The sequence below is a fragment of the Oncorhynchus clarkii genome, chromosome 6 (assembly GCF_045791955.1).
Source record: "Oncorhynchus clarkii lewisi isolate Uvic-CL-2024 chromosome 6, UVic_Ocla_1.0, whole genome shotgun sequence".
Taxonomy (NCBI): Eukaryota; Metazoa; Chordata; class Actinopteri; order Salmoniformes; family Salmonidae; genus Oncorhynchus; species Oncorhynchus clarkii.
Genome location: NC_092152.1, coordinates 28,593,399 through 28,608,181, shown reverse-complemented (window position 1 = coordinate 28,608,181; position 14,783 = coordinate 28,593,399). Strand labels below are relative to the sequence as shown.

At 40.5% G+C, this 14,783-nt stretch overlaps 1 protein-coding gene across 1 annotated transcript; it reads left to right on the top strand.

Annotated features, from left to right (window-relative positions):
* Nucleotides 1-7,725: 7,725 nt before the first annotated feature.
* Nucleotides 7,726-14,650, top strand: LOC139412018 (AT-rich interactive domain-containing protein 5A-like). Its single transcript, XM_071158798.1, has 7 exons — nt 7,726-7,927; nt 8,071-8,153; nt 11,237-11,402; nt 11,618-11,670; nt 12,578-12,675; nt 12,761-12,914; nt 13,057-14,650. Exons 2-7 carry the CDS (start codon nt 8,115-8,117, stop codon nt 14,284-14,286), a joined length of 1,740 nt encoding a protein of 579 aa, XP_071014899.1. The 5' UTR covers nt 7,726-7,927; nt 8,071-8,114; the 3' UTR covers nt 14,287-14,650.
* Nucleotides 14,651-14,783: the final 133 nt, after the last annotated feature.

Sequence of the window (14,783 nt, the reverse complement as noted above, 5' to 3'; positions counted from 1 at the left end):
CCCATTCTTCTCTGCAGATCCGCTCAAGCTCTCTCAGGTTGGATGGGGAGTGTCGCTGCACATCTATTGTCAGGTCTCTTCTGAGATGTTCGATCGGGTTCAAGTCCAGGCTCCGACTGGGCCACTCAAGGACATTCAGAGACTTGTCCCGAAGCCACTCCTTCGTTGTCTTGGCTGTGTGCTAAGGGTTGTTTTGCTATTGGAAGTTGAACATTCGCCTCAGTCTGAGGTTCTGAGCACTCTGGAGCAGGTTTTCATCAAGGATCTCTGTACTTTGCTCTGTTCATCTTTCCTTCAATCCTGACTAGTCTCCCAGTCCCTGCCGCTGAAAAACATCCCCACAGCATAATGTTGCCACAACCATGCTTCACTGTAGGGATGCTGCCAAGTTTCCTCCAGATGTGACGCTTGGCGTTCAGGCCAAAGAGTTGAATCTTGGTTTCATCAGATCAGAGAATCTTGTTGGGCATGGTCAGTCCTTTAAGTGCCTTTTGGCAAACTCTAAGCGGGATGTCATGTCTTTTACTAAGGAGTGACTTCTGACTGACCACTCTCTACCTAGGCCTAATTGGTGGAGTGCTACAGAGATTGTTGTCCATCTGGGTGGTTCTCTCATCTCCACAAAGGAACTCTGGAGCTCAGTCAGTGACCATCGAGTTCTTGATGAACTCCCTGACCGAGAACCTTCACCCCCGATTGCTCAGTTTAGCTGGGTGGCCAGCTCTAGGAAGAGTCTTGGTGGTTCCAAACTTCTTCTATTTAAGAATAATCAAGGCCACTGTGTTCTTGGGGACCTTCAATGCTGCAGACATTTTTGGTACCCTTCTCCAGATCCGTGCCTCGACCCAATCCTGTCTTGGAGATCTACGGACAATTTCTTCGAACTCGTGGGTTTTGTTCTGCCATGTGACCTTGTATAGACAGGTGGGTGCCTTTCCAAATCATCTCCAATCAATTGAATTTACCGCAGGTGGACTCCAATCAAGTTGTAGAAACCGCTCAAGGATGATCAAACAGGATGCACCTGAGCTCAATTTCGAGTCTCATAGCAAAGGGTCTGAATACTTATGTAAATAAGGTATTTAAAAATATATACATATATTTACAAATTTTAGAATAAAGCTAACGTAACAAAGTGGAAAAAGTGAAGGGGTCTGAATACTTTCCGAATGCGCTGTACATGAACCTCAGCTGTGATGTGTTCTATAAGCAGTTTCCTGGAATGAGAGCATAAAGGTAACGGCTGGGGATTTTTATTGTTATTACCTCTGTTTCAGTTTCACAAGAACAGCAAGATTTAACATTTCCCCATCCTGTAAGATAAGATCTCACTTAATTTTCCCTCAACTAAAAAACATGCCTAAAAGCCTTCCATAGTCCCCTTTTTAAAAAGTAATTTAATTGTGTTACTGAAAATGGTTGAAACTTACAAGAAACCCAAAGTCACAAAAAGACAAAGAAATAGAAAAGATGTAGGCCTATAGTGGTTTTCTAATGGTAGTATGCAAACTGTGACTAGAAGGCCATTAGATGATACGTTCCCAGGATTGTGAGTCAAATCTGTTCTGATTGGAATGACAACATTTCTTTTGAACTGGTTCAGTTTACAGTCTGCTGACCTCATCACAACCCCCTCTGTCACTGGAAGACTGAGATGAATAGCAGGGGGTTTTCTTTACATCGCATTTCTCATCTATTCTCAATGCTCAGTTTATCTTGGTATTAACTTATAGGTGTCATGAATTATAGATCTTAGATTTTTACGTATACCTATTTGAATTACAATTCCATAAGTTTCCAATTTCAGGGATAGATTGACAAATACAATGTTTGTATATGTTTTGTAAAGAAACAGTTAATCTGGTGGTTTGTAGAATTATTTTGCATTCTGTAAAGATTCACTATGACTCAGTGTGAACAGAACCCCCCTCCGAGATCCAATGTATACTGAACAAAAATATAAATGCAACATGTAAAGTGTTGGTTCTGTCTTTCATGAGCTGAAATAAAAGTTCCCAGACATTTTCCATATGAATAATAAGTGTATTTCTTTCAAATGTTGTGCACAAATTTGTTTACATCCCTGTTAGTGAACATTTCACTTTTGCCAAGATAATCCCTCCACCTGACAGGTGTGGCACATCAAGAAGCTTATTAAACAGCATGTACATAACACAGGTGCACATTGTGCTGGGGACAATAAAAGGCCACTAAAATGTGCAGTTTTGTCACACAACACAATGCCACAGATGTCTCAAGTTTTGAGGGAGCATGAACTTGGCATGTGGACTGCAGGAATGTCCACCAGAGCTGTTGCCAGATAATTTTATGTTCATTTCTTTACAATATGCCTCCTCCAACGTCGTTTTAGAGAATTTGGCAGTACATCCAACCGGCCTCACAACCGCAGTCCACGTGCATGGCGTGGTTTGGGCTAGGGGTTCGCTGACGTCAACGTTGAGAACAGAGTGCCCCATGGTGGTGGTGGGGTTATGGTATCGACAATGAACACAATTGCATTTTATCGATGGCTATTTGAATGTACAGAGATACCGTGATGAGTTCCTGAGACCCGTTAGGTCATTCATCTGCCGCCATCACCTCATGTTTCAGCAAATGTTTCATGTCAAAAAGATCTGTATATAATTCCTGGAAGCTGAAAATGTCCCAGTAATGTCATGACTTGCATACTCACCAGACATGTCACCCATTGAGCATGTTTGGGATACTCTGGATTGACGTTTATGACCGCGTGTTCCAGTTCCTGCCAATATAAACCAACTTCTCACAGCCATTGAAGAGGAGTGGGACAACATTTCACAGGCCGCAATCAAAAGCCTGATCAACTCTATGCGAAGGAGATGTGTCGAGGCAAATGTTGGTCACACCAGATACTGACTGCTTTTCTGATCCACGCCCCTACCTTTTTTTTAAAGGTATCTGACCAACAAATGTGTATATCTATTCCCAGTCATGTGATATCCATAGACTAGGGCCTAATTAATTTATTTCAATTGACTGATTTCCTTATATGAACTGTCACTCAGTAAGATAGTTGCGTTTATATTTTTGTTCAGTATATATTCCTGATCTAACAACCACTTTTACATCGAGCTAAAAGTGCATGTTTTCATCAGCTTAATACAAGTAAATTGTGAATTCAAGTTGTGATCACAATCTGAGTCAAATTAAATATTTTATCAACTCATATCAATATCACAATTGCACGAACCAAGAAGAACAGTAATATAGTTATGACGTTTTTAACCAATGCATGTGACAAACTGTAAGTTCTGTGAAATTGCTCAACACCTGCCCAAGTCATTAGTATATCAAATGTAATTCTATTTCACCAATCCTTATTTCAAACAGCAGTGAAACGGGTGTTTTGTCTTTTAAAAAAAAATCCCTCTGAGATCCGGCCAGCCAACTGATAGTTTTGTTATTTTGACATTTAAAGGTTAAACATATATCTAAATGTCATACTCTATCTGCAACAAGTGGAAGAATTTCACTGACTTTTGAAACTTCTAAAGCAAAGCTGGATAAAATAGTTTGCTGCACCAATATTGACAGTTGCATTTGATTTGATAGGTTTTTGTTAAATACATCCTTATTTTACAAATTCAAAGTTTATGTATAGATTATGATTGGCTAAATTATTCCCATGGATGAAATGCAAATGTGTGGTTTTGTTGAAAAGATCAGAATGTCAGATAATCATATTTTGATGACTATCCAGACAAGATGTTTCTATTGCTATTAGTTCAACGTGTGCACTTATATAAAGATCAAATATATAATTCGTTTTTGTTTTTACATCTTTGTAGCCTAGTCTAGTGAACTCATTACAAATAGCCTCAGGTCATACATTTGAGAAAGGCTACATGAAAGTAAACAATTATTAAAACTGATTCAATGTGCCTTGAGACTACTACTGGGTGTTCAGAGAGCTGTAATTCCCAGAGTCAAAAACTTCAACTCCCAGACTCACTTGCTGTATTGTAGACATGATCAACCAATAATAATCCATTGACAACGTCTTATTTCGAGGTGTGCTAAATTAGAGAAGCTTCTTCAGTAAAGTGGTGCTGAAACAAAGTAAACCTTCTTCAAGTCGCGAGTCAAGGGATTATTTTGCAAATGGGTAAGTTGTTTTTCTTAACATTTTGGAAGTTTATTAATCATGTTAAGCAGCATCAGCTTTTATTATTTTAGCTGGAGAGTAATCAACATGTCTTGTCAAAAGCACACACTTAGTTATAATGGTGACGTAGGCTGCAAATTGTGGCACTGTTTAATCATTTATTTCAACGTTTGCAGTTAGACAACAGCCTGCTGTTTTTTGTAACCTCGATCACACATTTATGTTTTCATTATACGAAATAAACTGTGATGGGAAGTTGTGAAATGGCACTTACATTGGGTAGGCTATTGTTTTTAATAGAGGCATAAAAACATACATATACATATAAACATGACATCGTTTTCCATGCAAAGGGTACGATTCTTAATGTTATTTGTATTTTAAATAAATGTTATAAAACTTAAAATATTTACAGTACCAGTCAAAAGTTTGGACAGACCTACTCATTCAAGGGGTTTTCTTTATTTGTACTATTTTCTATGTGGTAGAATAATAGTGAAGACCTCTTTGGTGGGCCGTCTTTGTTCCCGAGTGGCGCAGCGGTCTAAAACACTGCATCTCAGCGCTTGAGGCGACACTACAGACACCCTGGTTCGAATCCAGGCTGTATCACAATTGGCCGTGATTGGGAGTCCCATAGGGCAGCGCACAATTGGCCCAGCGTTGTCCGGGTTTGGTCGGTGTTGACCGTCAATTGTAAATAAGAATTTGTTCTTAACTGACTTGCCTAGTTTTTAAAAATACAAATCTAAACTATGAAATAACACATGGAATCATGTAGTAACCAAAAAAGCGTTAAACAAATTTTATATTTGAGATTCTTCAAAGTAGCCACCCTTTGCACACTCTTGGCATACCCTCAACCAGCTTCATGAGGTAGTCACCTGGAATGCATTTCAATTAACAGGTGTGCCTTGTTAATTTGTGGAATTTCTTTCCTCCTTAATGCGTTTGAGCCAATCAGTTGTGTTGTGACAAGGTATGGGTGGTATACAGAAGATAGCCCTATTTGGTAAAGACCAAGTCCATTTATGGCAAGAACAGCTCAAATAAGCAAGGAGAAATGACAGTCCATCATTACTTTAAGACATGATGGTCAGTCAATCCGGAACATTTCAAGAACTTTGAATGTTTCTTCAAGTGCAGTCACAAAAACCATTAAGCGCTATGATGAAATTGGCTCTCATGAGGACCACCACAGGAAGGAAGACCCAAAGTTACCTCTGCTGCAGAGTTCGTTAGAGTTAACTGCACCTCAGATTGCAGCCTAAATAAATGCTTCACAGAGTTCAAGTAACAGACACATCTCAACATCAACTGTTCAGAGGAGACTGCGTGAATCAGGCCTTCAGGGTCCAATTGCTGCAAAGAAACCACTACTAAAGGACACCAATAAGAATAAGAGACTTACTTGGGGCAAGAAACACGAGCAATGGACATTAGACCGGTGGAAATCTGTTCTTTAGTCTGATGAGTCTACATTTGAGATTTTTGGTCTCAACCGTCGTGTCATTGTGGGATGCAGAGTAGGTGGGCGGATGATCTCTGCATGTGTGGTTCCCACCGTGAAGCATGGAGGAGGAGGTGTGGTGGTGCTTTTCTGGTGACACTGTCAGTGATTTATTTAGAATTCAAGGCACACTTAACCAGCATGGCTACCACAGCATTCTGCAGCAATATGCCATCCCATCTGGTTTGAGCTTAGTGGGGCTATCATTTTTTTCTCTCACCAGGACAATATCTCAACACACCTCCAGGCTGTGTAAGGACTATTTGACTAAGAAGGAGAGTGATGGGGTGCTGCATCAGATGACCTGGCCTCCACAATCACGTGACCTCAACCCAATTGAGATGGTTTGGTATGAGTTGGACCTCAGAGTGAAGGAACAGCAGCCAACAAGTGCTCTGCATATGTGGGAACTCCTTCAAGACCGTTGGAAAAGCATTCCAGGTGAAGCTAGTTGAGAGAATGCCAAAAGTGTGTAAAGCTGTCATCAAGGCAAAGGGTGGCTACTTTGAAGAATCTCAAATATAAAATATTGTTTTATTTGTTTATCACTTTTTTTCCCCCATGTGTTTTTTCATAGTTTTGATGTCTTCACTATTATTCTACAATGTAGAAAATAGTACAAATAAAGACAAGCCCTTGAATGATTAGGTGTGTCCAAACTTTTGACTTGTACTTTAATTCGTCACTAAGCAGAAACACTTGACATACATATTTCAAGCCAATATAGAAATATAAGGAGCATTCCTAATTACTGGCTTGGAGAGAGTAAGTAATTAAATAACTGATGGGCTGATAAAACTGGAACACTGGTCAATTGCAATGTATCATGACTTAAAGCTGGAATCCTTAGTTGCTACACCATTTTTGGGCATATACATTAATTATATATACCCATTGATTCTTGAAGAGTATAAACTTCTAAATTGCTCATGATCTTAGTTCAACCTTTCCACCACATCAGAATCAGAACCCAAAATTCAAGTTATGCCCCAATATTTGTAAACAATGTAAATATAAACTCACTCTGTATAGCCTCAAAACATGATTAAAACTAAGGTTGATATCATGGATGTCAGTCCTTGCATCCATAGCTCTGCTTATGAATTTGAGTGGCTATATTTCTCCAAGGCCATCCCACAGCTTTTTACCAAAACGTAGATGGAGTGACCACTGTTATTGTTTCAATTAAGGATTCTAGCTTTAAGCAGGTTAGTATAAACTGTAGATTAATGTGCATGAGATATACTAAGTACTTCAATTTACTGTGTACACAATAACAATTTACTCTGCCACAATGACATCCCTTTTCCTTCCAAAAATGTCCTTTGTACATTGACGAATGTACATATTTGAACAAATGAAATAGGGAAGTCGAGAGCTTGGGAATATACATTTCTATTTGCAAAAAGATTGTTCTGAGATAATTGGCTTTAAAGTTCTGAACCCTCATTGGTTTGAATGGTGTCAGCAATTTTTATCTTGTATTATTTTGAAAATAACAACATGAATTTGGGTATTTAGAGTACTATATAGGTAGAGAACATTGAAAAGAACAAGGCTATGTCAACAAAATTTTGACAAATTCAGATATAACCAAGGTCTCAAAGTTCTATGGAAAGCATGATTCAAGCTGATTTCGAAAGAAAATTATATATTGGGTTTGCAGACAAGTGATATCAATTATGTTTGGTGGGCTATTGAAGAGACTGCTACTCTCCTTGAGGAAGAATATAATGTTAAAAGGTTAGAATGTGGGTGTTCAATGACAAATACATTTGACTTTCAGTTGTCATGGCTGTACATGGATCCATTCGCTTTCAACTTCAGCCTTTAAGTCTCTTTTAAATTTGTATCAGTACTAAGGCTATTCTCAGGCACTTAACATGTTATGCCTGAAAATTATGTGTGTTTGGGGGGGGGGGGGGGGGGGGGGGGGGGGGTTTGATGGATGATCATTTGATTATCAAAGTATGCAAATTAAATACTGAAAATAAAACTGCCTTTTACATTACATTTTGCATTTTCATTCACATGTTGTAATGCTTTCATATCAGGCAGGGTACCACATAACTGCGGTTAGACTCATAAGCAGGAAGTGGTGTTGTAACCATGTGGCTTTATATTAAAACTGCGTTTTCTTTCGTTGTTACTGGAGTGTGTGTTAGCTTACAGAATATTCAGTGATAGATCACACGTATACTTGTTCTTGCTGTTAGCACAGGACTGGAAATGCAATCATAGGTGAACCAAGGCATCAGCTTTTCACATAGGTAGGGATCATTGCATCTTGTTCTGGATTAAATGCATGGGACATACACCATTCTTTGCTTATGGTAAACAAATTGACCATATGGAGTGGAGGGTGTGTGCTCTGGCCTAGTTGTCACTGTCTTTTCTCTGTGCCTTGTGGCAGTATTTGATTCTGAAGGGGGGCAAGACACCAGTCAGAGACCAGTCATGGAGGAGGGCAGAGGTGTGGAGGGGACACTGAACCAGGTAAGATAGGACAGGTCATTTTTGACTCATATTGTCTCCAGGCAGCTTGAGACACTTGGCTGTCTTTTTCTGCATGAATTTAGAATTTACATCCACATTGGAAAGAGAGAGTTCAATTTTGATGTGCGTCTGCAAGAACACATTCACTTCCAGTATGTTTACATTCTTCATTTCTTGTGTTGTGTGTTTCATTTCCCCCTGCTTTCAGTTCTCTATTTCTTCAAACGTCAAATTAGCATGTCAAGTATTAGGCTCCTATAAAGGGATTCATTTTCGTAGAAGAATTGTGTGTTTCTTCATTACATACAGTAAGTTGTAAAAGAACAAAACCACATGTAACCTTAAGTCACATTCTTTACATGTCTCTGATATGTCTGACTTCATGTGTGGGCATACAATATGATAACAGAACTATAAGGAAAAGGGAATGAGTTACATTATACAAATAACACATTTAATTGAAGTTGTTGTTATTGAAGAGTGTATTTCTATGTTTACCCTTTGCACATGTTCATTGTTGCATACACTTCTCAAAAAATCCTCATCATATGAAATAATATTACTAACCCCCTGGGCACACACTGGTTGAATAAACATTGTTTCCAGGTCATTTTAATGAAATTACATCGAACCAACGTGGAATAGATGTTGAATTGACGTTTGTACCCATTGGGAAGTGACGCCATGCAATATCACATCTGATCGTTTTATCTTATTTCTCAGATCAGTAATCAGCAAAGTGATTATTTAATGTTATAGTAAGTAGGCCGTGTCTCATAGAGCGTGAAATAATATACATTTCTCTCTATTTGCACTATCTACACAAACAGAAACTGGAGTTCCACTAGACACAGTTCTGGTAATTGAAGATGAGAAAATAAAAGTTAGTGCAGAGATGCATCAAATTTCCAAGACATTGCTGTGAGATGAAAGCCCAGTGGTTTCTGTGGTGACAAGTGGCCTGTCGATAGCATCAACCCGGCACGCCACCAACAATCATAGTGAGAGTCTTATCGACACATTGACGACAACATTTCCTATGCCCTTTTCCAAAATGTGAATGTGGTGGAAATTTAGATGCTGTTTACTGACACTCTTTCACAACGATATTCATGCCTTATTTTTGTGTGGTTAACTATGATGAATATTGTATGGTGGGCTTTATGACTCGGACTGCAGTCGTTTCCTGTATGAAACCTATGTCGCGTAGAGCTGACTGACATCTCTCTGTTTTGTGGTCCAGCCATGAATACGTTTATTCAGTATAGTATACAAATAAAGCAGTAGGCTTATCTTCTAATATGTACTGCTTACTGTAAAAAGGGTTTCATCACATTGTTCAGTAGTCATATGCAACACATGGATTAAGTTTTCAGAAAAATACTATTTCTGCTTTTCTGGAAATATGTTGCCCTCTATGACTAATCCATATTCCAGTCATACATGCTTTTGCTTTGTTCATAAGAACTGTGCATTGTATCTTTCATCTCCTTGATTAGATGTGAAGATGGCTGTGTGTGGAATGATTATTCTACAAATTTGTAAAGCACTTGTCCTAAAATGACTTTGAAAATAACCTACTACCTAACGTAAGTCATGGAAATGTATCCATAGCAAAAGAGAGAGAGAGAGCTGGCGAGAGAGTAGCAGCTGGCCAGTCAAGGCAGGAAGAAGACGAAAGCGAGAGAACATTGCATGGTGCTGGAGGAGGCCCATTGATAAAAGATAGGGTGCTATAGCTGGGAACTGTGTCTATGGGACAGCTGTATAGAGCTGTGAGTCAGTCAGGGCTATCCCAAATAGGGGCCCACATCTTCACTATTACTCACCACTGGGTCCTGCTTCTCGGAACCAGTAACCACAGAGAGGAACCTGATTCAATTTGAAACTCTGCTTGACAGTTGCCTACAGCTCAGCATACGCCACAGAAACAAAATAGTCTCTGTATTCAGTCATTTGGATTGGGATATTGTATTGACATACAGTATTTCATTTTCTGCTCTCATTTGAGAGCAGAAAGTGTAGAAGTTTGATATTTGTTATTACAATATCAGTCCATAGCTCTGTGCAAATTCAACCTGTATGCTTGTGCACAAAACTGATATAATCAAACATTGTCCCTTTGTGAATTTTGCCAAAAATAATAGTTTTACTTTTCAAATATTTATAGTACAAATTATGATGACACGGTGTCTGCAGTTTTGTGAATATCAGCTTCCTATACTTTGGTCATTTTAGTGTCAGTTTGACCGGTTTGAAGTATCATAGACACTTCTCATCCAAATGAATGCATTGAATGTAAGGGCAGTAATCTGTTCAGGGCTTAATTTCTGCATGCCTCTACCGTTTCATTTCTCATTTGGTATTCACCGCATTTTGTGACTTTTCCCTTTTCTACTTGTTTGTTTGATTTGTGTTTTCTTAAACAACGTTCTTACAGAGTAAGCTCCAAGTTCAACATAATAATCAAATCCTGAAATATGCCTCTGAAAACTACTGGACCAAGAGCTCTACTGATCATTTCAAACAGATAATTGCAATTTAATTTTAACCTCACTCTTGTTGCATTCTCATGGAACATATTCTAATCATGTGAACTACTTGCTAGGCTACTCAGTCTTTTGTCATTTCTAAATTACATTCATGACGGTCACTTTCATGTCAATGGAAAATAAATGTATAACAAAGGGCCTGTGAGTAAAGGCTTTGGTGGGAAAGAGACCTTTTCATACGGTATATAGAGCTCGATATCTTCAGATTTATTCTTCAACTAGACATCCTTGTCACCAGGCTGATAATCAGGTCTAGACCGAAAACCCCATATGTCTGTTGGTTTCCCTTTATACAGGATGTATGGTTACTTATTGAAAGTGGTGAAGCCAACTCTGTCATGTTCTGAATGTTTCACTTGAAATTCTAGTTGTCCAAGAAAAGACATTGAGATCATAAAAATAAAAAAAAGTTTCCTAATGTATGATTAGTTTATTTTCTTCTTGCAGTTCTGTTTTGAAGACTTATATGTTCAGTAATAGTATGCATCCATATAATTTGGATTTACATCTATCTGATGGTCTCTACCGTAGAATTCTGCAGCGATGGAGATTTCTGACTCAGCCAGTGAATGTGAGGAGCCTCCCAGGTCTAGCCCAATGGAGACAGAGGAGAGGTCCTTCATAGCCAATTTGCACTGTTTCATGAAGGACAGAGGCACACCCATAGAGAGGATACCACACCTGGGCTTTAAGCAGAGTGAGTCCATGTTCAAAGGATTTAGCCGTAGCTTTATTACTCAATCTCTATTGCATAGATACGTTTTCCCTGCTCCCCAGATCACCTTCATCTTTGGGGTAGTTTGTAAATGCATGTGTTTTAAGACAATTCATAGGGAATGATACAATATAATAGTAATTATAGAACTGTGCAATGTCCCCTAATGTTCACATGCATATGGTTTCTGCTCACAGTTAACCTGTGGAAAATCTACAAAACTGTTGAGAAGCTTGGCAGTTACGACTCTGTGAGTACACCCATATCGTACAGTTACGACTCTGTGAGTACACCCATATCGTACAGTTGTATATTTTTTACACTTGACCTAGTTGTTGATCACACAGACATGGCAGTGGCAGCTACTCACATTTTTTATGTTGCGAAAGACACCATGCAGCTTAGGTTCTTGTGTGGAACATTATCTTTAGTTGACAGGATGTAAACATGACCATACCCACCACATTAAGAGCAGAGTCCACACTGTCTGCTGAATGAAGTTTCCACTCTGTGGCATGTGTACATGCTCAATGCGCTGAGAGAGGAAGGGTTTCTATGAAATGCCAATTCAGTTCACAGGAGCTTAGCCTATAGTAAGACGTTGTTCTCTATTTTAGTAATGGGCCAATCATCTCCCTCCATATAATCTATTCTTTTTTTTGTGGTACTTATTTCCCCATTTTCTCCCCAATTATGTGATATCCAATTGGTAGTTAGTCTTGTCCCATCGCTGCAACTCCCGTACGGACTCAGGAGAGGCGACGGTCAAGAGCCGTGCGTCCTCAGAAACACAACCCTTCCAAGCCGCATTGCTTCTTGATACACTGCTCGCTTAACCCGGAAGCCAGCCGCACCAATGTGTCGGAGGAAACACCGTACAACTGACAACTGAAGTCAGCATGCATGCGCCCGGCCCGCCACAAGGAGTCACTAGAGCACGATGGGACAAGTACATCCCTGCCGACCCGGGTTGTGGTGACGCCTCTAGCAATGCAGTGCCTTAGACCGCTGCGCCACTCGGGAGGCCCCCTCCATATATTCTTAATATAAAAAGACAGATTAGACAGTCGTATACTTTACCTCAAATTAATGCATAATGGTTCTGGATGAGGGATTTAGAGGGGTGTGTTTGCTCACTATGGTGTGTTTTCCAACAGGTGACAGCACGACGGCTGTGGAAGAATGTGTATGATGAGCTGGGGGGCAGCCCAGGCAGCACCAGCGCTGCTACCTGTACCCGCAGACACTATGAGAGGTGAACACTGCTCCAGATAATCTGTCTTCAACTCACTCCATCTCTGCTTGTTTTCATTGTGTAATTTCTTTTGTCTTCAATGCAGGCTTGTTTTACCCTTTGAGAGACAGTTGAGGGGAGAGGAGGACAAACCTCTGCCTCCAAGCAAACCACGCAAACAGTACAAGAGGAGCCCTGAGGGAAGCAAGTCTGAGGGCAAGAGGAAGAGGCCCCATCTGGAAAAGGAGACGGACTCTGAGGTACTTCACTTTTCACCTGTTTGTGACTATTGTCATAAAACTCACTGGCTGTTTTCTATTACTCCAGCCTATGATTGTCATACAGTTACTGTACCCCAAACTGTACGACTGGAAGTGAACTCTCCATGTTGTATTATTTCAGGGCCAGCTACACTCTACTCCATCGTCTCCATGGACCACTCCATCTGAAAGGCTCCACCCAGACCGTCCTCCACCAAACAATGAGACTACCGTCAGTGACGACCTCTCTTCCTCTGCGTACTCCCTATCCCAGCCAGGTCAGGTCCAGTCTTCTGCTTCAGACATAATCTCCCCTCTGGAGAAGAAGAAGCGTATGGCCCAGGCCAGCCTGAGTCAGTCCCAGGACTGTCAGAGCCCCAAACAGGAGGACCGTAAGGGCAGGCCCTCTGTGATCCACTGCTCCCAGTCCCCAGGGCTGGTCCGTTCTAGCCGGACACGCACTACCTCGGAGGGCTCTCCTCTCCCTCCGTCGTCCTCCTCTTCCCGTAGCCCATCCCCCTACTCCATCTCCTCTGAGGACTGTCCAGCACTAACTGAAGAGAGGCCCCCAGTTCCAAAACCAGAAGTACCTCTTCCTTTTTCCAGCAACCCAATATCTGCCTGCAGTGGGGTCCACAAGCCTCAGAGCTGCAGCCCTGATGTCAAGAAATATGTTGGCTTCCCTGGAGGACAAAGAGATTTCCCTCAGGTCAGCCCTCTACTGGGTGACACAGTTTCTATCAAAGGTCAGATTAAAAACTCTGTATGGAGCCCTGTCTGCAATGGGAGTAACAGACGTCCAGCTCACCAAATATCCCCACCAACGTCCTGCACGTATACTGTTAGGTCTTGCTTGGTTCCATCCACCTCCAGTTTCACTAAAGTTTATCCCAAATCTATGGAGCCTTTGCGGCCTATACCCTTTCGACCAGGTTACACATTCCATCAGAACCCAAATAGGCCCATGTTACATGATAATGATCTGATCTATACTAAGAAACTACATATGGTCCCTCGACATTATCAGACAGAGAAAAAGGAGAAGTCCACGACAATGTTGCCAAAGCCACTTCCAACGCAACAACCTGTATTCCACTCTAATGTCAGCATACCAGTGTCCTACCTCGTCCCAGCCTATGACAGGACAAGGGGAGACTCTGGACAGAAGCCACCTGTACACCCATTCTTTCTATCCACCAACAGACTGCCTCAGTCCCAGATCAACCCTATGTACCGTCATGCCCCAACGGGACACACCAATGCTTCCCCTTATGAGCCTGCTCGCTACTCCTATCCCTATTCCATTCCTATGTTGAATCCCCATACTGGTTACAGCATCACTGGCATGCATTATCCTCAAACTAGGCTGTGATAGCCCAGCCTACCTCTCGCAGAGTTTATAGACAATGTGACAAGTCAAATGGAGATAATGACAGTACCTGCTTCGTTCTAGACATTTTCTAAACTTGACTCGAACACAGCTGCATTCTATGTGAGTGATCAACAGAGAAACGTTGTTGTGATTATTATCCCGAGATGGGCTCCCCACTGTGGCAACTGATAGAATTGCACTAATAAAAAGGACTCATCTTTCTGTATTTGTAACAATAGCCCTCTGGTTTACTGCTATGTACGTTTTTTTATTGTATGATAAAATAATTTTGCATTGAAATAATATGAAACAACACAGATGTAATTGTTTATTCGGAATAAAATCTAAAATAATTCCTGTCTGATCCAAGTCTGCATTCTTTGGTAAGTAAAATAACCATGGTCATTTGTAATTTTCGACATTTATTTTAATTAGTTGAGGGGACGTGCAGCACTTAATCCATGGAAAGTAGACCACTGTATTTCATTAATGCCATT

Bases quoted from the DNA above. Each gene is read 5' to 3' on its own strand.
- LOC139412018 (XM_071158798.1), top strand. From the start codon at position 8,115: ATGGAGGAGGGCAGAGGTGTGGAGGGGACACTGAACCAG. The intron at 8,154-11,236 runs GTAAGATAGGAC...TCTCTACCGTAG, and splicing joins TGGAGGGGACACTGAACCAG to AATTCTGCAGCGATGGAGAT. The intron at 12,915-13,056 runs GTACTTCACTTT...GTATTATTTCAG, and splicing joins AAAAGGAGACGGACTCTGAG to GGCCAGCTACACTCTACTCC.